This window comes from Lemur catta, chromosome X, assembly GCF_020740605.2.
Source record: "Lemur catta isolate mLemCat1 chromosome X, mLemCat1.pri, whole genome shotgun sequence".
Taxonomy (NCBI): Eukaryota; Metazoa; Chordata; class Mammalia; order Primates; family Lemuridae; genus Lemur; species Lemur catta.
The window spans coordinates 47,951,580-47,978,434 of NC_059155.1; the positions used below are offsets into that span (position 1 = coordinate 47,951,580).

The following is a 26,855-nucleotide window of genomic DNA, read 5'->3' on the forward strand; positions in this document are numbered from 1 at the left end:
GGTGCTGCCCCAAACCGTAGGGTGCTGCAGTGCCCAAGCTGTGGACCCCCAAAATGGCGGCCGCCCACCCGTGGAGAGCTAGCACCTATATAGAACTTAAGAAAATCAACAAGAAAGATTCAAACAACCCCATCAATAAGCAGAAACTTTGCAAAAGAAGAAAGAATAATGGCCAGCAAACATATAAAAAAGTGCTCAACATCTCTAATCATTAGGGAAATGCAAATCAAAACTACAATGAGATATCACTTAACTCCAGTGAGAATGGCCCTTATCAAAAAGTCCCAAAATAAATGCTGGCGTGGATGTGGAGAGATAGGAACACTCTTACACTGTTGGTGGGACTGCAAATTAGTACAACCTCTGTGGAAAGTAATTTGGAGATACCTTAAAGAGCTAAAAATAGAACTACCATTTGATCCAGCAATCCCACTACTAGGCATCTATCCAAAGGAAAAAAAGACATTCTATAATAAAGGCATCTGCACTCAAATGTTTATAGCAGCACAATTCACAATTGCAAAGATGTGAAAACAACCCAAGTGCCCATCAATACATGAGTGGATTAATAAAATGTGGTATATGTCTACCATGGAAAACTACTCAACTACAAAAAAGAATGGTGATCTAGTACCTCTTACATTATCCCGGATAGAGATTGAGCCCATCCTTTGAAGTGAGGTATCACAAGAATGGAAAAACATGCACCACATGTACTCGCCATCAAATTGGTACTAACTGACCAACACTAAGGTGTTCACATGGTAGTAATACTTATTGGGTGCCGGTTTGGGGGAGGAGTGGTGGGGAGGTAAACCCACAACTAATGGAAGTGGAACGCACTGTATGGGGGAGGGACACACTTGAAGCCCTGGCTTGGGCAGGGCAAACGCATTACATGTAACCAAAATGTTTGCACTGCCATAATATCCTGAATAAATTTTAAAAAATTATAATAGTGAAAAATCTGGAAAATCACTTAATGTACAATATTAAGAAAATAAAAAAATCATGGTATATTAATTTGATTAAATGTTATGTATCCCTTAAAAGTGATAACTGTGAAGACTACATAGCAATATAGGTTAATATGTATAAAACATAATTAAGTGGAAAGAATAGAACATGAAGTTCTATATAAGTTATGATTACAACTATGTACATATACAAAAATAAATTTCTATGTTGTATGGAACCTAGGAAAATGAAAATAGCTGTATAAGTATGGTGAATTATGGGTGTTCTCTTTTAAATTTTTAAAAATTGTTGTTTTAATAACTTCTAAAATGGATTTTCAGTTTTCTAGTGTAGTTCACCACCCTCTCAGACTCTTCATCCCATGTGTGAAATTTCTAACGTGTAGGAAAAAGAGAATATTGATTTCTACTTTATCTAAGACTTATATTGATCAAGACTGATAGTAAAATGCACTTAGAAGGCAATAGAAAGTGTATTGTGTTTTGGTTGCTTCAAAAAGAAGCCAATACAATCTTTGTTTTGTTTCTAGAAGTGACTTGGGATAAATGGGATGGCGATATCTCTGTGGGTTTTTTTGTTTGTTTCCTTTTAAATTTTAGGTACAAAATTACGCTGATGCCCTACACTGGTACTGTTATTCTCTGAGGTTGTATTCATCTGGTCACACAGATCTGAACTTAGCCAGGCTGCAGAGGAACATGGCTTCCTGTTATCTGCATTTGAAACAATTTGATAAGGTACTTTGATTTATCTATTTTCAGAGGCAGTAAATGTTCTTATGTGCAGTGGCAGAGAGATAGATGCAGTGTTATGACTTCTTGGCTGTTAGTTTAGGATATCTGAGAGTTTCCTCATACAGAGCAATATGAACATTTTCTTGATTTGCATACTGTAAACATTGAGTAGAACTTCCCAAAGGCAGAGAGAATTTGGAAGACCATTAGTCCCATTACTTACTGTTTATTTTTGCATCCTATTTTGAAAAGTTATATATCATTGGAACTCCTGAACGAAGTTCTCTGCTACTAATCATCTGCATTATTGTCCTTTGAAGCAGACTGCATTTTAAGGTACACATTTTTAGCAAGCGTTCATTGAGAGCAAATACATGGATGAAGTGGCCTTTCTTTCACTTTCTGGGTTGTTATCTCTTTCCTTTCCAGCAGCTCTAGAAAACTGTTCAGTGACTGATTTCTTATCAGGACAAAACTCAAGCAGGTAAAAGAGATAAAAGCTTGTTTAAAGGGAGAGCCATTTATACTTCCCAAAGCAGCTGGGGACATTTCTTCCTTTGGGTATCATATAGTGTGCACATAATGCAGGGTATTGGCTCTTGGCAGGACATAAAACTAGAAGGATTAGTGCACACCCAAATGAAATATAAAGATTTTTGTTGCCTTTTAAGTTTTGATGACAGATTGAGGGAGAAATAGGTGATTAAGGATAGTTTTTCTAGACATTTTCTTTGAAGGTTTGTTTATCTTTGAAGGGTTGTTTATCTGACTGAATACTTTAGATTTTTTTTCAAAAGAATTTTGCTACTTAGCTTATATGTTATAAATTGATTGTACGGAAGAGAAGCTGAAATGTTACTGAATTCATCATATTGATACACAGGCTAACATTTAACTGTTCAGAAAGTTTGTTGCCTACTATTTAAGACCTGAAAAGATTTTCAAACAGATTTTGTTACCTAATTAATTACATTTCTGCACAGGGTAGCATTAACTATTTCAGAAAGATAGCTGCCTACTGTTCACTTAAAGACCTGTAAAGAAGGTGATCATACAGCTTTTGTAACTTCCATGATTTATGACACAGTGAGCCTGGCCGATTGAGAAGGACGTGGATCTGGAGCCACTTGGGGAACAGATGCATCTGTAGGCCAAAGAAGGATATCAAATCAGCTGGTCAAGAAAGAAAGAAAGAACACATTACCAGACATTGTGCTAGGCTCTGAGGTTAAAGAGATGCACAAGGCATAGTTGCCTTCAACTCACCCAAGAAGCTGCCATCAGGATATCTTAATGGGCAGATAAGCAGAGCATGGCAAAGCAGAGCATGGCGTTAGTAATATTCCATAAATCAGGCACACAATTAGTTGGCATCACATAAGCATATCAGTAGGGAACAGAGCTTTAATCACAGAGGTTTGAACTCAGAGGTAGTACTCAAATCTTTGAGGTATGGGGGTGTGTGTGGACAGGCTAGAAAGAGGAAGGTAGGGCTCCAAACCTAAAAGGACTGGGATATGAGGCTGTTCTTAAGATCAGAGTCCCTACATAGGAAGCCAGATTGGGATGCAATTACCAGAAGAAGAATACAAGTTGACTAGATACAGTCTTCCCAGACTTGAAGTAGTACTTCTTAAATCTCCTCTAATGTTAAGTTTGGTCCTAGAGCCTAGTATAGGACTGGGGCTATAATTGGGACTTCAAATGGTGTTAGTAGTAAGGAGGAGAAGAACGGGAGAGCAGGAAACCAGGAATATTTTAACAGCATGTATTCAATGTGTAACTGAATCATTTAAGGCCAGGTTGGTGGTGAAGGCAAAGGTTATTTTGAATATGTTCAAGGTAACCTTCTTGATTACTGTTAGTATATTTCTCCATTTCATCCTTCCTGTCTTGGATTTAGCAGACATTGACTGGATACCCTCCATATTTGAGGAATATCCTCCTATACACTAGGACAGATAGAAAGGTGAAAAAATACACAACCCATCATATTTTACTATTCCCGCCTTGCCAGTGTTTAACCTTTGTTAATTTTCATTGTTTGCTTTTTTTGACTTATTCCTTTGAGCTGCCTAGCACTGTTGGGGAAATTTATTAAACCCTATTTATTGGATCTGCTGAAATTTCATGGTTTTTCAGCTAGACAGTCAATAACATTGACTCTTGTTGACTTTCTATCATATTTCCCACAGTGGTGATTCCAAAACATTTTTTTGTTTTGCAGAAGCACCAATGCCTTCTCCTTTGTTTTAGCAAAAGATCTTTTCATGTAATTTGGTGAGTTTATAGCCAATGACATGAACTTCATCAGTTTCTCTCCTGTTTACTCATCGCTTATTATCTCTGAGAAATAAGTAACTTTCTCTGGGGACTTTATAGATCTCAACTTTAGCTCTTTAATCTTTCTGTACTGTTTCTTTCTCTTGTCACTACTATTACATTGAGGTCTTCTTTATTCAAAACCCTTCCTTCAACTTTATCATCCTCCTAAAACTTCAGTTCTATGTCCTTCCTTTCATTGCCAAACTTTCTAACCCAAAGTACTGTCTGTATTTTTTGTTTTCATTCATTTGAAAAACATTTATTGATTATCTGACACATGTTAAGTACTCTTCTAGCCATTGGGGATATATATATATTTTTAATTTAACCCTTATAAATTGGGGATATAGTAATGAACAAAACAGACAAAACTCCTGCCTCCATGGAGTTTATATTCTACTAGGAGAGACAGGTAACAAAAAGATAAATAAGTATTATGGCATTTTATAGGAGTTGACAAATTTTCTGTAAAGAACCACAGTGAATATTTTAGGTTTTGCAGGCCATACAGTCTCTGTTGCAATTACTCAAATCTGCTGTTGTACCATGAAAGCAGCCCTAGACAATATGTAAACAAATGAGCATGCTGTGTTCCAATAAATCTTTATATTTTAGAATACTGAAATTTGAATTTCATGTAATTTTATAATTTTCGTATGTCAAAAAATATTCTTTTGATTTATTTCAACAATTTAAAAATATAAAGCCATTCTTAGTGTGTGAGCTGTACAAAAACATATAGTGGGCTGGATTTGCCAAAAGGCCCTGGGTTTTTGTCCCCTGGTGTATTGAATAGTGATAAGTGCAAGGAGAAAACTAAGCAGGAAAGGATGATATTAAATGTTTTGGAAGAGGGGGAGTGTTTGAAATTTTAGGTAGGGTGGTCAGGGAAGTCTTCACTGAGAAGGTAATTTTTTAGTAGAGAACTGAGAAAAAAGAGCATTCCAGACAGAAGGAATAGCAAGTGCAAAGTCCCTGGGTGTTGGCAAAGAGGCCAGGCACGATGGCTCACACCTGTAATCCTAGCACTCTGGGAGGCTGAGATGGGAGGATCACTTGAGCTCAGGAGTCTGAGACCAGCCTGAGCAAGAGTGTGACGCCGTCTCTACTAAAAATGGAAAAATTAATGTGGTCCTGGCTGCTCGGGAAGCTGAAGTAGGAGGATTGCTTGAGCCTGGGAGTTTGAGGTTGCAGTGAGCTGTGATGATACCACTGCACTATAACCTGGGCGACAAGAACGAGACTCTGTGTCAAAAAAAATAAAGTAAAATAAAGAATGGCAAACAGACCAGTGTGGCTGGAGCAGAGGGAACACTAGGGGAAGTAGGAGGTGTGATCAGGGAAGTAGTGGTGTCTTAGTTCGTTCTATGTTACTGTAACAGAATACCTGAAACTAGGTAATTTATAAAGAAAAGAGGTTTATATAGCTCATGGTTCTGCAGGCTAGGAAGTTCAACAGGTGTATGGTGCTGGCATCTGCTTGGCTTCTGGTGAGGGCTTTTGTGCTGGGCCAAAACATGGTGGAAGGTCAAAGGGGAAGCAGACATGTATGAAGAGAAAAAACCCAAAGGCAGTCCTGACTTTGTAACAACTCACTCTCTTGGAAACTAATCCATCCCTGTGAAAACTAATCCATTCTTATGAGAATGAGAACTCACTACAGCAAGAACAGCACTAAGCCATTCATGAGGGATCTTCCCCCATGACCCAAACAATTCCCACTAGGCCCCACCTCACAACACTGGCCACACTGGGGATCAAGTTTCAACATGAGTTTTGTTGGGGACAAACCATAGCAAGTGGGGAAATAGATCATGTAAGAAAGGCATTGTATGAACACTATTTGGGTGATGGGCACATTTATAGCCCTGATTCAAGCTATGTATCTAAAACATAAGTACGCCTTTAAAAATTTGAAATAAAAAAGGTTAAAATAAAAGAAAGGCATTGTAGTTTACAGTAAAGATTTATGATATTAACTTTAAGTGAGATGGGGAGCCATTGGAGGGTTTTGAGCAGAGTGACATGATCTGACTTGTATTTTAATAGGATCACTCTAGCTGCTGGGTTGAAGATACTGGGGTAAAAGGGTAGAAGCAGGGAGACCAGTTAGGAGGCCATTGAAATAATCTGCGAGAGAGATAATAGTGGTGTGGACCAGGGTGGAGGCAATGTGGGTGGTAAGAAGTGGTCAGATTCTGGAGAGATTATAAAAGTAAAGCTGACAGGATTCAGTGACATACCAGATGTAGGATAGAAGAGAAAGGAGAGACAAGGGTGACTATAAGGTTTTTGGTCTCACTACTTACTCCTCTCTTGATGATTTTTGCATCTGTAATTCTATAAGCTACTCTTTTGAAAATTACTAGTGACTTTGTAATGATCAAGTCTAATGATCTTTTCTCAGTCTTTCTTATCCTCTGATGTCTTTGCAGCACAAAACAATATATCACTGACAACATCTTCCTCCTGGTAACTTTCCCTTTAGCTTCTATGACATCTGCTGTTAATCCTATCGTTCTGACTATTTCTTTTCTATTTTTGCTACTGGCTAGTCCTCCTCTTTTCACCAAATAAATGTTGGATATGTACCGTGTGTATCTTTTCACAATTTTACCTCTGGTGCTCACAATCATGCTTGGTACATGGTAAGTTTTCAGTGAACATTTGTTGAACGAATGTATTCTCTGGTCCCTTTTTTTCTTTCTCTCCCCTCAATAATTCATCAAACGTTTTCTTAGCTTTAACTCTCCATTCTCAAACCTATATCTTTACCCCTGATTTCTCTCATAGGTCAGATTCACTTTTTCTACAGCTTTTGGGTATATCTAGCTATCTAAGAATGTATACAATCACGTGTCAAGTCTGGTCAATTCTACCTCTGTAGTATTTCTTTTTTTGCCAGCTGTCTGCTCTTCCGTTTTCACCTCACCACTCTAATCTAAGTCCTCATTACCTATAAGACTATTGGAATAATCTTTTAACTAGTTATTGTCTCTTGCTCAGTAATCTTTAATGGCTCCCTGTACATAAATACCAAATTCCTTAGCACTTAAGTCTCCTCCATAATCTATAAATAAATTAATCCTGTTTTTTCCCTTTACTTATATACTATGTTTGTCCTCAACTAGACTACCTCAGTAGTTTTTTTTTCATGCTTCTTCATTGCCAATTACCTCTTCCCAGCATCCCTACCCTTTGAAATTCCTTTTTTCAAAGCCTCGCTCTTAATGACAGTCTTAGCTTCCTAAGGAAATTTCCTTGTATGGCCCTCCCTCCAAGATTTTGTAAAGATTTCTGTTTATCCTTAGGTACTTATGTTGTGCCTTATATTTTAGTTATTTGTATACCTGTCTTAGCCCCCTGTTAGACTGCCAACTCCTTGAGATACAGGAACCATATCTTATCTTTATTTGCCCTGGTATCCAGCATAGTGCTTAATGCATAGTAGATACTTACTACATTAAAAAAATAGTAATAGAGACCCAATAAATAGCTGTCAGTAAATTTCCTCTGATATAGGAATTCCATTTGCTCATTCTGTTTTTTTATTTCAAAATATTGAGGGGGCACAAATGTTTTTGGTTACATGGATCACTTTCGTAATGTTCAAGTCATGGCTACAAGTGTGTCCATCACCCAAATAGTGTTCATTGTACCCATTAGGTAGGTTTTGCCCCTTCTGCCTGCTTGATTTCCACTGAGTTTTACTTCCCTCTGTGCACAGGTGTGCTCATTGGTTAGTTCGAATTTAATAGCAAGTACATGTGGTGTTTGTTTTTCTACTTTAGATACTTCACTTAGGCGAATGGTCTCCAATTCTATCCAAATTGTTGCAAAAGGCATCAATTCTTCCTTTTCCATGGTATACATATACCACATTTTATTAATCCACTCATGAATTGATGGGCACTTGTGTTGATTCCACATCTTTGCAATTGTAAATTGTGCTGCAATAAACATTTGAGTACAGGTATCTTTTTGATAAAAAGACTTCTTTTCTTTGGGTAGATATCCAGTAGTATCTGGGATTGCTGGGTTGAATGGTAGGTCTACTTTTGGTTCTTTGAGGAATCTCCATACTGTTTTCCACAGAGGTTGTACTAATTTGCAGTCTCACCAACAGTGTGTAAGTGTTCCTTTCTCTCTGAATCCATGCCAGCATCTATTATTTTTGGACTTTTTAATAAAAACCATTCTAACTGGGGTAAGGTGATATCTCATTGTAGTTTTAATTTGCATTTCCCTGTTGATTAGTGACATTGAGCATTTTTTTCATATTATTATTGGCCATTTGTGCTCATTCTATTTCCATCCTTGCTGCTATACATAATTGAAAATTAATAGTAATCAAAATCTGTGAGTGCCCTTTGATTATCAGAACTGAATGAGATTATATTATTAAAAATCACCCACCTTTACATTCTCATGCTTAGTTCCTTTCTCTCTGGGTGAGGGAAACACATTTCATTTGATTTTGCTTTAAAATGAAATATTGAATCATAGGTCAGAAGTTAATTTGAGTGAGTCAAAGGGATTGGGGAATAAATTCCTCTAAATTTTTAGTAGATAAGATTACAGTCATTAGCTCACACATTTAGCAACATCTCCTTCGATAACAATGCTAATTATAGATAATTTCTTTGGTTTATTTTCTAAACTGTATAAATACACATATTTAAATTGTCATTATCCATTGAGATGTCTCAGTACTTTGCATGAGACAATATTAAACAATGTGGTTTTAGTTTTCATAGACATCAATTCTGTCCTTGGGGAGTTTGTAGTACCTTAAGCCCAGTATCCTAATTTGCTGTATTATTTTTGAGGATTTTTAAGTGTTTGGTTTGTGCAAATCATAGGCTTAAATCGATTTAAGCATAAGGGAAATGAGCTTGAGTTCTAAGTATAGAAACAACTTATCACACCTTGATATAATGGGATTTTGCTGCATAATAAAACCTTAATGTTAATTAACAGATGGATAACGGATTGTTTTGGTGATAGTCTGTGTAAGTTAAAGGGAATGCACAAAATTTGATACTCTTTAACTCACTACAGAAGTTCCATCCTCAGTTTACAACTGCATTTTCCGTGGATGTCATTAGTACTGCCATAGATTGATAAAACTACCATAGATTGATAAAACTAAACCATGATCTCAAACCATAGAATGGCCATAAAACTCAACAGCCACAGAGATGAGACAATTTATAGAATATTTATATGACCTAAAGTGAAAGCAACTATGTATCATGTGCTAGTTATATATTGTTTCTGTTTACTGTATAAAGTTCTCAAAATCACACCCTTCCATTATAGGACTGAAAATGAGCTTGTGGTCAGCAGACGTAAGCTAGTGATGTTCACTAGATGGCACTGTGGCTTTTGTTTGTACTATACCAGCTTGTCACCGATTTTTGTTTTGTAATTCTTAAGTAGGTATACCTTTCCCACAAATACATCTATATAGATGTAAAAGAAAGCACTAAAGAAAACATAAGATGAAGATCAATTGTGGCTCATTTCATGCAGCTATACTGTAAAAATAGCCTAATTGAGGTTTTAAGTCAAGTAAACAAATATTTATTGAATGCTCAATCTGTGGCTGGTACTATGGAATAAGTAGAAGACACGATCTGCTGTACAGATGAGCTTAAAAATATTAATGCAGAAACAAGACTTACATGTATAAAATAATTAGAAAGTAATAAAAGACAATGTGCAAATCAAGTGTCAAATTGTGTGGTACATAGCATATGAACTTAGAATAGGAATGGGTAAATGTGGGATTTTTGTGAATATTGACTGAATGTACATATGGCCTAAAGCTGAAAAAGGCAACTGATATGGTAGAAGACAGAGTCAGATCTGAAGAGACCATAATAGGCTGAAAGGATAAGCCTAGTCTAGCAAGATGAAGATAAGCAGGAAGGAACAAAACATCCTACCTATACTTGGGTCCCCAACAACAACAGTACAAGAACAGAATAGATAAAATGTGGCTTTAACAGCAGCACACATGAAACACTTGGGGCTTTTTGTTGACTGTAAGCTCAACATAAGCCAATAATACTAAGAAAGTTCACTCAAATTAGGTTGAATCAATAGAAATTTAATGTACTGTGGGAGAAAAGTGGCAATCATCCTCTATTCTGCTCTGGTTAGAACATATCTAAAGTACAGTCAGCCCTCCAAACCTGTGGATTCAAACAACTACAGATTGAAAATATTTGGGAAAAAAACAATAAAAAATAACAAGGTAACAATAAAAACAAATAAGCAATACAGTATAACAACTATTTACATTGTATTAGGTATTATCAGTAATCTAGAGATGATTTAACATATACAAGAGGGCTACTTGGGAAGCTGAGGCAGGGGGATCACTTGAGGCCAGGAGTTTGAAGCTCCAGTGAGCTATGGTTGTGCCACTACACTCTAGCGTGGGTGACAGTGAGACCTCCTTCTCTACAAAAGAAAAAAATGTATTCAAGAGGATATGCATAAATTATCTGCAAATACCATGCCATGTTATCTAAGGAACTTGAGCATGTGCAGATTTTGGTATCTGCGGAGGTCCTGGAACCAGTCCTCATGGATAGTGAGGGAGACAGTACAGACAATACCTGACTTACAATGGTTTGACTTATGATGGTGTGAAAGCAATACACATTCAGTATGCTCCTCAGTTTACCATGAGGTTAAGTCTGGATAAATCCATCATAAGTTAAAAATATCATCAGTTGAAAATGCACTTTGGATTTACAGTATTTTCAATTTAGCATGGGTTTGTTGTGACATAGCCCCATTGTAAATCAAGGAGCATCTGTATTGTGTTGGACTGAGGGACAACACTTTTGAAGGAGGATATTGACAACCCTAATGTGCCAAGAGGAAGGCATTCAGGATGATGTGAGCACTAAAAAGCCTCTTATTCAAAGAATAGTTGAAGGAAGTAGGAATGTTAAATTTAGGAAATGGAAGATTTAGGAGGAACATGATAGCTTTCTTCTAATATTTGAATGGCTGTCAAGGAGTAAAGGAATTAAATTTATTCCATGTGTGTTTCCATTGGTGAGACCTACAAGGAATGAGATTTGGGGTCATCATAAGGAAATTTGTTCTAATGATTAGACCTGTCCAAAAACTGAGATGGATTTTCTTAAGGTATAGTGAATTCTCTCTTCTTGAATGTATTTAAGTAAAAGACTGAATGACTACCTGGTATAAATGTTATAGAAGAGATTCAAGTATCAGAAGAGTTTTTTGGCTAAGAGAACTTTGAGTTCTCTTCCAGCCATATTGTTCTAAAATATCAGTATAATCTGAAAAAATCTATTGTAATCCAAGAAGATTCTGTGGAGAACTACGCTTATAGATCATTGAATTTTAGAACTAAAGGGACCTTTATAAATCATTACTAATTTCTTTTAAAAATAACTATATTGAAATATAATTTACATATGAAAATGCACTCATTGTAAGTATACAGTTAGATGATTGTGACAAATATATACACCAATGTACCCACTACCACAGTCTAGATATAGACTTCCATTATCCCGAAAGGTTCGCTTGTGCTCCTTCCCAGTCAATCCCCACCTCCACTCCCAGCTCCAGGCAATAACTGATAAGCTTTTTATCACTAGAGTTTAGATTTGTCTGTCCCAGAGTTTCATATAAGTGGAATCATACAGTATGTACTTTTTAAAAAAAAGTCTGGCTTCTTTCACTCAACATAATGTTTTAGAGAATCACTCATGTTGTTGCATATATCAATAGTTTATTCCTTTTTACTGCTGAGTAGTATTCCATTGTGTGTGTGGATATACCATAATTTGTTTATTCATTCATCTGTTAATGGATATTTTGTTTGTTTCCAGTTAGAGGCTATTATGAATAAAGCTACCGTGAACATTCAAGTACACATCTTTGTGTGGATATTTGTTTTGATTTATCTTGGGGAAATATCTAAAAGTGGAATTGCTGGGTCATATGCTAAGTGTATTGTTAAGTTTATAAGAAACTGTCAAGCTATTTTCCAAAGCAGTTGTACCATTTTATATTCCTACCAGCAATGGATGAGAATGTCAGTTAATCCACATCCTTGTCAACATATGGTATTTTCAATCTTTTTCATTTTAACCATTCTAGTAGATGTGTTGTGGGTTTTAATTTAATGAAGTCAAATTTATTTTATTTTTCTTCTATGGTTATGTTTATTGTGTATTATTTAAGAAATCTTTGCCTACCCCAAGATGGCAAAAGAATTTCTTCTATGCATCCTTCTAGAAATTTTATAGTTTTAACTTTTATGTTTAGGTCTACAATCCGTCTTGCATTAGTTTGTGTGTGTGTGTGTGTGTGTGTGTGTGTGTGTGTGTGAGTGTGTGTGTGTGTGTGTGAGATAGAGATCAAGTTTCATTTTTTTCCCGTATAGATACCATATTGTTCTAACACCAGTAATGAAAGACTATACATTCTCCATTGAATTACCTTGGCAATTTTGTCAAAAATCAATAGATCATAAATGTGTGGATCTGTTTCTGGACTGTATTCTATTCCACTGATTCTATGTATCTATTTTTTTTTTTTTTTTGAATCAGAGTCTTGCTCTGTTGCCCGGGCTAGAGTGCTGTGGCGTCAGCCTAGCTCACAGCAACCTCAAACTCCTGGGCTGAAGCGATCCTCCTGCCTCAGCCTCTCGAGCTGCCTCAGTCTCCCTAGTTGCTGGGACTACAGGTGCACACCACCATGCCCAGCTATTTTTTTCTATTTTTAGTAGAGACGAGGAGGGGGGAGGGTTTCTCTCACTCTTGCTCAGGCTGGTCTTGAACTCCTGACCTCAAGTGATCCTCCCACCTTGGCCTCCCAGAGTGCTAGGATTACACGTGTGAACCATCACGCCCTGGCCTCTATATATCTATTCTTTTTTTTTTTTTTTTTTTGAGACAGAGTCTTACTCTGTTGCCCAGGCTAGAGTGCCGTGGCGTCAGCCTTGCTCACAGCAACCTCAGACTCCTGGGCTCAGGCAATCCTCCTGCCTCAGCCTCCCAAGTAGCAGGGGCTACAGGCATGGGCCACCATGCCCAGCTAATTTTTCTATGTATGTTTTTAGCTGTCCGTATAATTTCTTTCTATGTTTAGTAGAGACGAGGTCTCGCTCTTGCTCAGGCTGGTCTCGAACTCCTGAGCTCAAACGATCCACCTGCCTTGGCCTCCCAGAGTGCTAGGATTACAGGCATGAGCCACAGCGCCCGGCCAATACATATCTATTCTTATGCCAATACCTTACTCTCTAGAGTTTTGTAGTTTTATAGTAAGTCTTAAAATTAAGCTGTGTAAACCCTCAACTTTGTTTTTCAGAAACATTTCAGCTATTCTAGATTCTTTATATTTTCATATAAATTGTAAAATCAGCTTGTCAATTTCTATAAAAATGCCTGCTGGTATTTTGATTGGGATTGAATTGAATCTATATATCAATTTGGGGACAGTTATCATATTAACAGTATTAATTGTTCCAATCCATAAACATAGCATAGCTCTCTATTTATTTAGGTCTTCTTTAATTTCTCTCATCAATATTTTCCAGTTTTCAGCATAAAAATCCTGCACGTTTTGTTAACTTTATCCCAAAGAATTCATGTTTTGATGATATTGCAAATGGTCTTGCTCTATGAATTTCAATTTCCAGTTGTTCATTGCTAGCCTACAGAAATACAATTGATTTATTTAAATTGTGGTAAAATATGCATAACAAAATTTACATTGACAGTAATTACACTTAACCATGTTTTAAAATTTTATTTTATTTCAGAGTATTATGGGGGTACAAATTTTTTGGTTACATAAACTGCTTTTGTACAGTTTGAGTCAAAGTTATATACACTTAACCATTTTTAAGTGTACAGTTCAGTTGCAGTAAGTACAGACAAATTGTTGTAAAATCACTGTCACCATCTGTCTTCAGAACTGTTTTCATCTTGTAAAACTGAAACTCTGTACTCGTTAAACAAAAATTCCCCATTGCCCTTTCTCCTAATCCTTGGAAACCACCATTCTGCGTTTTGTCTCTTTGATCTTGAGTACTCTAGGTACCTAATATAAAGGGAATCATATAGTATTTGTTGTTTTGTGACTGGCTTATTCCACATAGCATAATGTCCTCATGTTTCATACATGTTGCAGTATGTGTCAGAACTTCCTTCCTTTTTATGGCTGAATAAGATTCCATTGTATGTATAGACAGTCATGCACATAATGACAACCTTCAGTCAATGATGCAGCTCATATATGAGCCATGGTTCCAAAGATTAAAATGAGTTGAAAAATTCCTCTCACCTAGTATTTACTATACTATACTTTTTATCATTATTTTAGAGTGTACTCCTTCTACTTAAAACAAAATTAACTGTAAAACAGCCTCAGGCAGGGTCTTCAGGAAGTATTCCAGAAGAAGGCATTATTATCATAGTAGATGACAGCTGCATGCATGTTATTGCCCCTGAGAACCTTCCAGTGGGACAAGATGTGGAGTTAGAAGACAATGATATTGATGATCCTGATCCTGTGTACCCCTAGGCTAATGTGTGTGTTTGTGTCTTAGTTTTTAACAAAGTTTAAAAAGTTAAAAACATTAAAAATGTTAAAAACAGAAAAAAGCTTATAGAATAAGGATACAAAGAAGGGAAATAATTTTATATAGCAGCACAATGTGTTTGTGTTTTAAACTTTTAGTACAAAAGAGTCAAAAAGTTTTAAACAAATTTAAAAGTTTATAAAGTAAAAAACGTACACTAGGCTAAGGTTAATTCATTATTGAAGAAAGAAAAATACTTTTTATAAATTTAGTGTAGCCTAAGTGTATATAAAGTATACAGTAGCAGACAGTAATGTCCTAGGCCTTCACATTCACTCACCACATACTCACTGACTCACCCAGAGCAATTTCCGGTCCTGCAAGCTCCATTCATGGTAAGTGCCCTATACAGGTGTACCATATTTTATCTTTCATACCATATTTTTAAAAATTTCAGTGTATTACGGGGGTCATACCATATTTTTTACTGTACCTTTTCTAGGTTTAGGATATGTTTAGATACACAAATACTTACCATTATGTTAGTTACCTACAGTATTCAGTATAGTAACATGCCTTACAGGTTTGTAGCCTAGTAGTAATAGGCTATAGTGTGTAGTAGGCTATACCATCTAGGTTTGTATAAATACACTATGATGTTCGCATGAGATGAAATTGCCTGACAACACATTTCTCAGAATATATCCCTGTTGTTAAGCGATGCAGGACTGTACCACATTTTGTTTATCCATTTGTATAGACACTTGGGTTGCTTCGACCGTTTGGCTATTATGAGTAAATACTGCAGTGAACATGGATATTAAAAGAATCTGTTTGAGTCCCTGCTTTCAATCCTTTTGGGTATTTACCTAGGAGTAGAATTGTTGGATCGTATGGTGATTCTATGTTTAATGTTTTGAGCAACCACCATACTGTTTTCCATAATGGCTGCACCATTTTACATTCCCACTGGCAATGCACAAGTGTTCTAATTGCTCCACATCCTGGTCAACACTAATTTATTTTCTAATTTTTTGATAATAGCCATGCTAATGGGTGTGAAGTGGTCTCTTGTGTTTTTTATTTGCATTTCCCTAATGACTAGTGATACTGAGCATCTTTTCATGTGCTTATTGGTCATTTGTATATTTTCTTTGGAGAAAAGTCTACTCAAATCCTTTGCTCATTTTTAATTGGATTGTTTATTTTATAGTTGTTGAGTTGTAAGAATTCTTTACATATTCTAGATATTAACCCCTTATCGATATATATCTGGCATATATTTTCTCCCATACTGTGGGTTGTCTTTTTCTTCATATTGTCTTCTGAAGCACAGAAGATTGTTTTTTAATTCTGATGAAGTCCGTTTATCTGATTTTCCTTTTGTTGACTGTGTTTTGTATGTCATATCCAAGAAATTATTGCCAAATCCAAAGTTATAAAGGTTTTTATATATATTATATTATTTTTTAAAATTTTGAGATAGTATCTCACTTTGTCACCCTGGGTAGAGTGCAGTGGCATTATTGTAGCTTACTGTTACCTCAAATTCCTGGGCTCAAGCCATCCTCTTGCCTCAGCATCCTGAGAGCTGAGACTACAAGTGCGCACCACAACGCCTGGCTAATTTTTCTATTTTTAGTAGGGATGGGGTCTTGCTCTTGCTCAGGCTGGTCTCGAACTCCTGAGCTCAAGCAATCCTCTCGCCTTGGCCTCCGAGAGTGCTAGGACTACAGGTATGAGCCACCTTGCCCGGCTGCTATATGTTTTCTTTTAAGACTTTTATAGTTTTAGGATGTGGCTCGAGCCCGAAGCGCGCCGAGCCAGAGACGCCGTAGACCCGCGACCCGGAGCAGCTCAGAGGCGGTGAATAATAGCTCTTCAAGTCTGCAATAAAAAATGGCCTCCAATAAAACTACATTGCAAAAAATGGGAAAGAAACAGAATGGGAAGAGTAAAAAGGTTGAAGAGGCAGAGCCTGAAGAATTTGTGGTGGAAAAAGTATTGGATCGACGTGTAGTAAATGGGAAAGTGGAGTATTTCCTGAAGTGGAAGGGATTTACAGATGCTGACAATACTTGGGAACCTGAAGAAAATTTGGATTGTCCAGAGTTAATTGAAGCATTTCTTAATTCTCAAAAAGCTGGTAAAGAAAAAGATGGTACAAAAAGAAAGTCTTTATCTGACAGTGAATCTGACGATAGCAAGTCAAAGAAAAAAAGAGATGGTGCTGACAAACCAAGAGGCTTTGCCAGAGGTCTTGATCCTGAAAGAATAATTGGTGCCACGGATAGCAGTGGAGAATTAATGTTTCTTATGAAATGGAAAGATTCAGATGAGGCAGATTTGGTGCTGGCAAAAGAAGCAAATATGAAGTGTCCTCAAATTGTAATTGCTTTTTATGAAGAGAGACTAACTTGGCATTCTTGTCCAGAAGATGAAGCTCAATAATTGTTTGCATTGCTTTTTATATATATTTATATATATATATACAATCTGGGTCTTGGTTTTTGATTTACTAGTGTGAAGAAATAACTACATCTAATAAATCAAGTTTGATACAAAAAAAATAAGACTTTTATAGTTTTAGCTCTTATGTTTAGGCCTTTGATCCATTTTGAGTTAATTTTTGTGTATGATGTAAGCTATGAGTACGACTTCATTCTTTTGCATGTGGACATCCTGTTTGCCTAGCACCATTTGTTGAAAAGACTGTCATTTTCCCACTGAATGGTCTGGGCATTCTTCTCAAAAATTATTTCACCATATATATGAGGGTTTATTTCTGGGCTCTCTATTATATTCCATTGGTCTATATGTCTGTCTTTATCCCAGTACTATACTGTTTTGATTACAATAGCTTTGTAGCTAGCTAAGTCTTGACATTAGGAAGTCTCAATCCTCTAACTTTGTTTTTTTAAAGATTGTTCTCGGCTACTCAGGGTCCCTTGAGATTCCATATAAATTTTAGGATGAGTTTTTCTTTTTAAGCAAAAATTGCCTTGGGATTTTCATCAGGATTACATAGAATCTGTAGATCACTTTGGGGATCCTTATTTATTTATTTATTTATTTATTTAATTTTCAAGGTAGGGTCTTGTTCTGTCACCTAGGCTGGAGTGCAATGGTATGATTATAGCTCATTGCAGTCTCAAATTCTGGGGCTCAAGTGATCCTCCCTCCTCAGCCTCCCTGAGTAGTTGGGACTACAGGCATGTGCTACTATTCTTGGCTAACTTTGTTTATTTTTTGCAGAGATGGGGTCTTGATATGTTGCCCAGGCTGGTCTCAAACTCCTGGCTCAAGCAATCCTCCTGCCTCAGCCTCCCAAAGTGCTAGGATTAGAGGTGTGAGCCACTGCACCTGGCCCTAAAGTCTCTTAATAATTATAATAATTAACTTGTAAATTCTTCTGGGTTTTCTATATATCCAATCATATCAACTGAAAATTTTGTATTTTTTTCTTTTCCAATATACTTTGTATATTTCTTGCCTTATTGTGTTGTCTAATGATTCCACTACTACGCTGAATAAAAGTGGTGGTCCTGATCTAAAAGAGAAAGCTACTATAAATTACCATTAAGTATAATATTTGCTTTAGGGTAGTTTTTGTTGTTGTTTTATAGATAATATGTTAGTTTCCCAGGGCTGCTGTAACAAAGTACTACAAACTGAGTCTCTTAAAACAATAAAAATTTATTCTCTTATGTTCTGGAGACTAGAAGTCCAAAATCAAGGTGTCAGTAAGGCCCTGCTTTCTCTGATGGCTCTAGTGGAGGATCCTCTCTTGCCTTTTCCTAGCTTTAGATGTTTGCCAGTTCTTTGACTTGCAGATTCTTCACTCCTATCTCTGCCTCTATCATCTCACACCGTTATCGCTGTATCTTCTTTCTTTACGTGGTACTCTCTGTGTCTCTGTCCAAATTTGCCTCTTCTAATCCAATCCAGTGATTGGATTAAGGCCCATCTTATCCATTATGACCTCATCTTAACTTGATTATATCTACAAAGACTCTATTTCTAAATTAGGGCATGTTCTGTGATTCCATGATAGGCATGAATTTTGGGGGGACAGCATTCAACCCTGTACAGGTACCATATATAAGATTAAGAAAGTCCCCATCAGTGGCTCATTTGTTAAGAGGTTTTCTGTATTGTTTTGTTGAGATAATCATATGATTTTTTCTTCCTTTATGTTGCTAATGAATTGAATTTTATCAGTAGGATTCTTTAAAATTATTTATGTCTTTTTTGAAAAAATCCTATAATGCACAGGGTTTTTGGTTTAAACCAACCTTGCAATCCTGGAAAAAGCTCAATTTAGTCATGATGTTATTCTTTTCTTATTTTACTTGGATTGGTTTGCTAATATTTTGTTCAGGATATTTACATCTCTCTTTATGAGTGAAATTGGTCTCTAATTTTTCTTTTTCATTTTGTCCTTATTGAGTTTTGATATGAAGGTTATGCTGACTTCATAAAAGAAGTTAGAGAATGCTCCTTTATTTTTCTATGCTCTAGAAAAGTGTTTAAAACTTGAATTATTTCTTCCCAAAAATCTGAAATCATCTAGAGACTTACATCAGCAAGATGATACAGTAGGAAACCCTGGCCCCTCCTTCCCCAAACAAACATACTGATTCAGCAATATTTATGGACAGATTCCCTTTGTGAGAAATCTAGAAACTGATAAAAATACTCTTGCACTCTGGGCAAATGTGAAACCAGACTCACCAAAGCCAGTAGAGAGTTTAAGGAAGCCCTCTCACCAGAATCCCTACCCCTAGCACAGCACCATATGATTATGAAGAGACCCTTTAGCTCCCAGTTTGAATCATGGGAGGAAAAGAATTGGTTCATGTATGCAGAACCCCAACTTTTCTGAAGGAGCTCACTGTAAGACTGGCTTCTGTCTTGCTGTGTTGGAGCTCTGACAGGCCCAGCACAGTCTAGCTGCCTGGAGGAAAATGGTAGGCATCATATCTCTTCTGCCTTGCATGGAGAAAGCAGATGAAATATCTCAGCTCTCAGCTTCCTCCTGGGGAGGGAAAGAGTTGATCTGGGAAGGAGAAGAGTGTTCAATGCCCCAACTTCTCTGAGGCTGCCTGAAGAACCAGCATCTATCTTGCTGGTCTTGGAGCTCTGACAGGTTCAGCAAAGTATACCTAGCTAGAAGAGAACTGAGACAGTGGCTTGGGCTGATAGATATTATAGTTCCTCCCTCTAGCTCAGCAGAGTGAACACACAAAAACCATAGCTGCCTGCTTCTCTTTCAGGAGGGAAAGAGTTAGTCCAGGGATCTAACACCATGACTTTTCCATGGGTAACCCAAAGGACTGGCTTCTGACTTGCCTATCTCAGAGTGCTGACAGTTCCTGGCATAATCTAGCCACCTGGGGGCAAGTGAAAGCAGATATGGAGATTTTGTCTGGCAGTCATCATAGACCCCTTTCCCTTCTGGTCCAGCACAGAGTGAGTAGACAAAAAAACCTTGGCTCCCGAATTCTTCCTGGGGAGAGAAAGAGTTGGACTGTTGGACAGACAGTGTCCAACAGTCCAACTTTGCTGGAGGTCACCCAAGGAACTGGCTTCAGTCTCACTTGTCACAGTGCACTGATGTGATAGGCATACCCTACATGCCTTGGGGGCTGCAAAGAGCAAAGCAAGCAACTTGGACTAGGACAAGTTTGAGAGTCCCCCAGAATCTCTGGCTGGGCTGATTGGTGGGGAGCCTCTCCTGTACAAAGACAGTTCATGAAGCCTAGTGGAGGTGGGTACTTCATCTAATGTGCAGACACCAGCATGGAGACTCATGGAAAACAAAAAATCTGGTGAAGAGATTCCAAACAAAGGAAAAAGAGAAACAAGATAAATCTCCAGAAACTGACTCTAATGAAATAGAATTATATATTTGAATAACTGTCATATAGATACTCACTGAGAACAACAATGCATGAACAAAGTGAGAATTTCAACATAGATAGAAAATATTAAAAAATACCAAACAAAAATCATAGAGCTAAAGATCACAATAACTAAACTAAATACCTTACTAGAGGGGTTCAACTGTAGACTAGATCAAGCAACAGAAAGGAAGAGCAAACTCAACAACAGGTCACTGGAAATAATTTAGTCAGAGGAGTAAAAGGAAAAAATAGTGGAAAAGAGTGAGGAAAACTAAGAGAATTATGGCATACTATCAACTGGACCAATATATGTATTATGAGAGTTCTATTAGAAGAAGAGAGAAAGGACCAGAAAGCTTATTTAAAAAAATCTTAATAACCTAATTAAAAATTGGGTTAAGGACTTGAATAGATATTTCTCCAAAGAAGACATACAGATAGGAAGCAGGTATATGAAAAAATTATCAACATCACAAATCATCGTGGAAATGCAAATGAAAACCGTAATGAGATATCATCATCTAACACCTGTCACAAAATGTGTATCATCAAAAAAAAAAAAAATAAAGCAAGTGTTGGTAAGGATGTGGAAGAATTGAAACCCTTGGACGCTGTTGTTAGGAATACAAAATGGTACAACCTTTACAGAAAACAGTATGGAAGTTTCTCAAAAAATTAAAAATAGAACTAACATATTATCCACCAACCCCTCTTTTGCATAATTATCAACAAGAATTGACATCAGGATCTCAAAGAGATATCTGCATTTCCATGTTAATTAGCAGCACTATTCACAGTAGCCAAGATGTAAAAACATCCTAAATGTCCATTGACAGATAAATGGATAAAGAAATATAGTACATATATGCAACGAAATATTATTCAGCCTTTAAAACTAAGGAAATTCTGTAACATGCAACAACACGGATGAACCTTGAGGACATTATGCTAAGTGAAATAAGCCAGTCATAGAAAGACAAATATGGCATGATTCTATCTTTATGAGGTACTTAAAATCATCAAATTCATAGAATCAAAGAGTGGAATGGTGGTTTCCAGGGATCAAGATGAGTGGGAGAAATGGAGAGTTACTAATCAATGAGTATATAGTTTCAGTTAAGCAAGATTAATAAGTTTTAGATAGCTGCTGTATAACGATATAGCTATAGTCAACAATACTGTATTGTATACTTAAATATCTGTTGGGGATAGATCTCATGTTGGTGTTCTTACCACAGTAAAATAAAATTAATAAAGTAAAAAAAAGTGACACAATCTGGGATTTGAGTCTTCTTTGGGGAAGATTTTAGACTATTGATTTAATTGCATTAATAGTTACAGGACTATACAGATATTTCTAGTTCTTGTTTATTCAGTTTGGTAAAGTATATTTTTCTTGGAATGCATTTATGTTTGTCTGAAGTTTCAACTTTATTAACATAAAGTTGTTCAAATGCCCTCTTGGTAGCTTTTATTTTCCTTCTTTCTTTTTTGTTCTTTGTCTTACCAGAGGTTTGTCCATTTTATTAGATTTTTGGAAGAACAAAGTTTTGGTTTAGTGAGTCCTCTCTATTGTATGTGTGCTTTATATTTCAGCAATTCATAGTATACATTTTCTTCTTTATATTTTTTTAGGTTTATCTTGCAATTCTTTTTATAATTTCTCAAGGTAGATTTTTAGCTTTTGAATTTACAGTCTTTTATTTATTTATTTATTTACTTTTATTCTTATTTCAGCATATTGTGGGGGTACAAAAGTTTAGGTTATGTATATTGCCCTTGCCCCCCCACCCCCCAAGTCAGAGCTTCAAACATGTCCATCCCCTAGACAGTGCGCATCACACTCATTATATATGTATAAACCCATCCCCTCCCCCACCTACATCTACCCTACACCCGATCAATGTTATTCCTAAATGTGCTCTTAGGTGATGATCAGTGAAACCAATTTGATGGTGAGTACATGTGGTGCTTATTTTTCCATTCTTGAAACAACCCAAGTGCCCATCAATACATGAGTGGATTAATAAAATGTGATATATGTATACCATGGAGTACTACTCAGCTATAAGAAACAATGGTGATATAGCACCTCTTGTATTTTTCTGGAAAGAGTTGGAACCCATTCTACAGTCTTCTTAAAATATATTGATTATGTAATATATTTATATTGTCCTCTAAGTTCTACTTTAGCTGTATCCCACAATATTTTAAGTTATATGTTTATATTATATATAAATAAAAATACACAAATTGTGAGTGTACAGCTGATAAATTATCACAAAGTAAACAAACCCATGTAATCTCTACCCAGAGAAGAATTACATTACCAATCTACCTAAATATTCCCCATGCCCAGTGCCCAAGTTTTGATATGTAGTATAATGGTTAATTTTATGTGTCAACTTGACTGGATTAAGGGATGCCCAGATAGCTGCTGGCAACACATTATATCTGGGTGTGTCTGTGTGGGTGTATCTAGAAGAGATTTGCTTTCGAATCAGTATACTGACTGAGTAAAGAAGATATGTCCTCATTAATGTGGTCAGGCATTACCCAATCCATTGAGGGCCCAGATAGAACAAAAAGATGGAGGAAGGGCAAATTTGCTCTCTATTCTTGAGCTGGAACATCCATCTTCTTCTGCCGTTGGACATTGAGCTCTTGGATCTCCGGCCTTTGGACTCAGACACCGCTATCTTTCCTGATTCTTCAGCTTGCAGATGGCATATAGTAGGACATCTCATCCTTCATAATCATGTGAGCCAATTCCTATAATAAATCTCCTCTTACATATATTTATACAAGCATGTGCCATATAATAAAAGTTTTGGTCAACAATGGACTACATATATGTTGGTGTTCCCATAAGATTATAATGGAGCTGAAAAATTCCTATTGCCTAGTGATGTCTTAGATGATCCTGACCCTGTGTAGGCCTAGGCTAATATATATATGCTTGTGTCTTTGTTTTTAACAAAAAAGTTTAAAAAGTAAAAAAAATTTTTAAATTAGAAATGCATAAAAGCCTATAGAATAAGGATATAAAGAAAGGAAATATTTTTTCACAGCTGTATAATGTGTTTGTGTTTTAAGCCAAGTGTTATTACAAAAGAATCAAAAAGTTAAAAAACTTAAAAAGTTTATAAAGTAAAAAAGTTACATAAGCTAAGGTTAATTTATTATTGAAGAAAGAGAACTTTTAAAATAAATTTATTACAGCTAAAGTGCACAATGTTTATAAAGTCTACAGTAGCATACAGTAATGTTCTAGGCCTTCACATTAACTTACCATTCACTGACTCACCTAGAGCAACTTTCAGTCCTGCAAGCTCCATGAGAGCCCTATGCAGATGTACCATTTTTATCTTTTATACCATATTTTCGCTGTATCTTTTATAGGTTTAGATATGTTTAGATACACAGATACCCACAGTATTCAGTATAGTAACATGCTGTACAGGTTTGTAGCCTAGGAGCAATAGGCTATACCATACAGCCTAGATGTGTAGTAAGTAGGTTATAGTGTCTAGGTTTGTGTAAGTAAACTATGATGTTTGCACAATGATGAAATTGCCTTAACAAGGCATTTCTCAGAATGTATCCCTATGGTTAAGCAACACATGACTATATATATACTATTTGTTCTGTTTCTCTGGAGAACACTGATACATGTAGTATTTTTATTATTATACAATTCAGAGTGTTTTCCAATTTTCCTTAGGGTTATTTTCTTTGGCCCATGAATTATGTAAAAATATTATATCTGAATTTTGAAACATGAAGATTATCTTGGCATCTTTTTAGTTACTTAGTAATTGATTTCTAGCTTAATTACATTGTAATTGATTTCAGACTTTGAAATAAGCTGAGATTTGCTTAATGGTTAGGTACATGGTCAGTTTGTACATATTCTGTGTGTGCTTGAAAGAAATGTTTTTTGAGTTTTTAGGCACTGTGTATGTACATATATATAAAGATGCTCCTCAACTTACTTCCAATGGCGTTACGTCCGATAAATCCATCATAAGTCAAAAATACTAAGTCAAAAATGCATTCAATGCTGGCAGCACAGCAGATGTCCCCAACTTACGATGGTTTGACTTACTTTTTCTTTACTTTACAATGGTGCAAATGTGACACAAATTCAGTAGAAATCATAACCTCATTGTAAGTCATAAGGAACTCCTGGAATTACAATGGGATTATGCTCTGATAAAACCGTGGTAAACTCAAAAATTGTAAGTCGAACCACTGTAAGTCAGAGACCATGTGTATAAACACATATAAATTTAGATTGAGTTTCTTGTTCATTTTGTTTGAATCCTCCATATCCAAAACTCATATTTTGTGTGCTTACTCTATCAGTTATTGAGATGAGGTACTGAAATGTTCCATTATGATTGCGAATTTGTTTATTTCTCCTATCTAATGTTATCATTTTGTTTTATATATTTGAGGCTATACTATTTATGCACACAAAATTAGTACCATAATATATTTCTGTTTATTGAGGTTTTATTGGTATGAAGTGATCTTCTTTATATCTAGTATTACTTTTTACTTTAAAGTCATTTTTGTCTGATACTAATATATCCACACTAACATTCTTTTGGTAGTATTGTCCAGATATATTTTCCTTAATACCTTTACTTTGAACCTTTCTGTATCTTTTATGTTTTAGGTGTGCCACTTGTAAACAGTGTATAGTTAGATATTTTTAATTCAGTCTGACCATTTTTGCTTTTTAACTGGAATATTTATAAAGATGTTTACCAGTTTTTATACATTTATTAATAATATGATATTGATATATTTATGTTTAAATCTACATCTTTATGCTTTCTATTTGTGATTTCTATTCTGTTTCTTTTTCTCCCCTTTCTTGGCCCTTTTTAGGATCAATTTTTTAAAATAATAGAATTTATTTTTTAGGGAAGTTTTAGATTAACAGAAAAATTGAGTGAGAGGTACAGACAGTTTCCATATACCCGCTCACCACCCTCTGCATACTCAGTTTCCCCTATTATTAACATCTTACATTAGTGTGCTCTGTTACAATCGATAAGCCAATATTGATACATTATTTTTATCTAATGTCTATAGTTCACATTAGGATTCAGTCTTTATATTGTATATCCTATGCGCTTTGATGAATATATATTAAAAACATGTGTACATCATTATATTAATAATATCATATAGATTAGCCTCAATCACTGATCTTTTTACTGTTTCTGTAGTTTTGCCTTTTTCAGAATGTCATATAATTAGAATCCTGCAGTACTTAGCCTTTTCAGATTGGTTTCTTTCACTTTGTAATATATACTTAAGGTTCCTTCGCGTCTTTTCATGGCTTTATAGTGTATTTCTTTTCAGTGCTGAATAATATTCCATTATCTGAATATATAAATCCATTAACTTTTTGAGGGACATCTTGGTTGCTTCCAAGTTTTGGCAATTATGAGTAAAGCTACTATAAACATCTGTGCGCAGATTTTTGTGTAGACATTAGATTTCAACTCATTTGGGTAAATACCAAGGAGTGTTGGATTGTATGGCAAGAGTATGTTTAGTTTTGTAAGAAATGGCCAAACTGTCTTCCAAAGTGGTCATACCATTTTTTATTCCCATCAGCAGTGAATGAGAGTCCTTGTTGGTCTGCATCTTTGTCAGCATTAGATGTCAGTGTTTTGGATTTTAGCCACGTTAATAGATGTATAGTGGTACCTCATTGCTGTTTTAATTTGCAAAACCCTAATGGTATATGCTGTTAAATATCCTTTTATATGTTTGTTTGCCATCTGTATGTCTTATTTGGTGGAGTGTCTCTTCAGGTCTTCTGCTCATTTTATAACTGGGTTGCTTGTTTTCTTATGGTTGAGTTTTGAGAATTCTTTGTATATATTGGATATCAGTCTTTTGTCAGATATGTTGCAAATATTTTTCCCAATTTGTGGCTTAGTCTTTTAATCTCTTAATAATGTCTTTCACAGAGCAGAAGTTTTAAATTTTAATGAAGTTCAACTTAATTTTTCCTTTCATGAGTCATGCTTTTAATGTTGTGTCTAAAAAGTCATTGCCAAACCCAGGGTCACCTAGATTTTCTCCTGTATTATTTTCTAAGAGTTTTATAGCTTGGGGTTTTACACTGAAGTTATAATCCATTTTCATTTAATTTTTGTGAAAGGTTTATAGTCTGTGTCTAGATCCATTTTTTTTTTTTTTGGATGTGGATGTCCATTTGTTCCAGCACCATTTGTTGAAAAGACTATTCTCATTTTTTTTTTTTTGAGACAGAGTCTTGCTCTGTTGCCCTGGCTAGAG

General features: G+C 35.8%; 2 protein-coding genes across 3 annotated transcripts in view; both read left to right on the forward strand.

Annotated features, from left to right (window-relative positions):
- TEX11 (testis expressed 11) overlaps window positions 1-26,855 on the forward strand; it is a 278,253-nt gene that overhangs the window by 176,907 nt on the left and 74,491 nt on the right. For both annotated transcript variants that reach the window (XM_045538676.1, XM_045538677.1), the window contains one exon: window positions 1,578-1,715. In XM_045538676.1, coding sequence (XP_045394632.1) covers window positions 1,578-1,715 — 138 coding nt within the window. The remainder of the gene's footprint in view (window positions 1-1,577; window positions 1,716-26,855) is intronic.
- LOC123628750 (chromobox protein homolog 3) lies at window positions 16,413-17,183 on the forward strand. Its single transcript, XM_045538678.1, has one exon. The coding sequence runs from the start codon at window positions 16,522-16,524 to the stop codon at window positions 17,071-17,073; it is 552 nt and encodes a 183-aa protein (XP_045394634.1). The 5' UTR covers window positions 16,413-16,521; the 3' UTR covers window positions 17,074-17,183.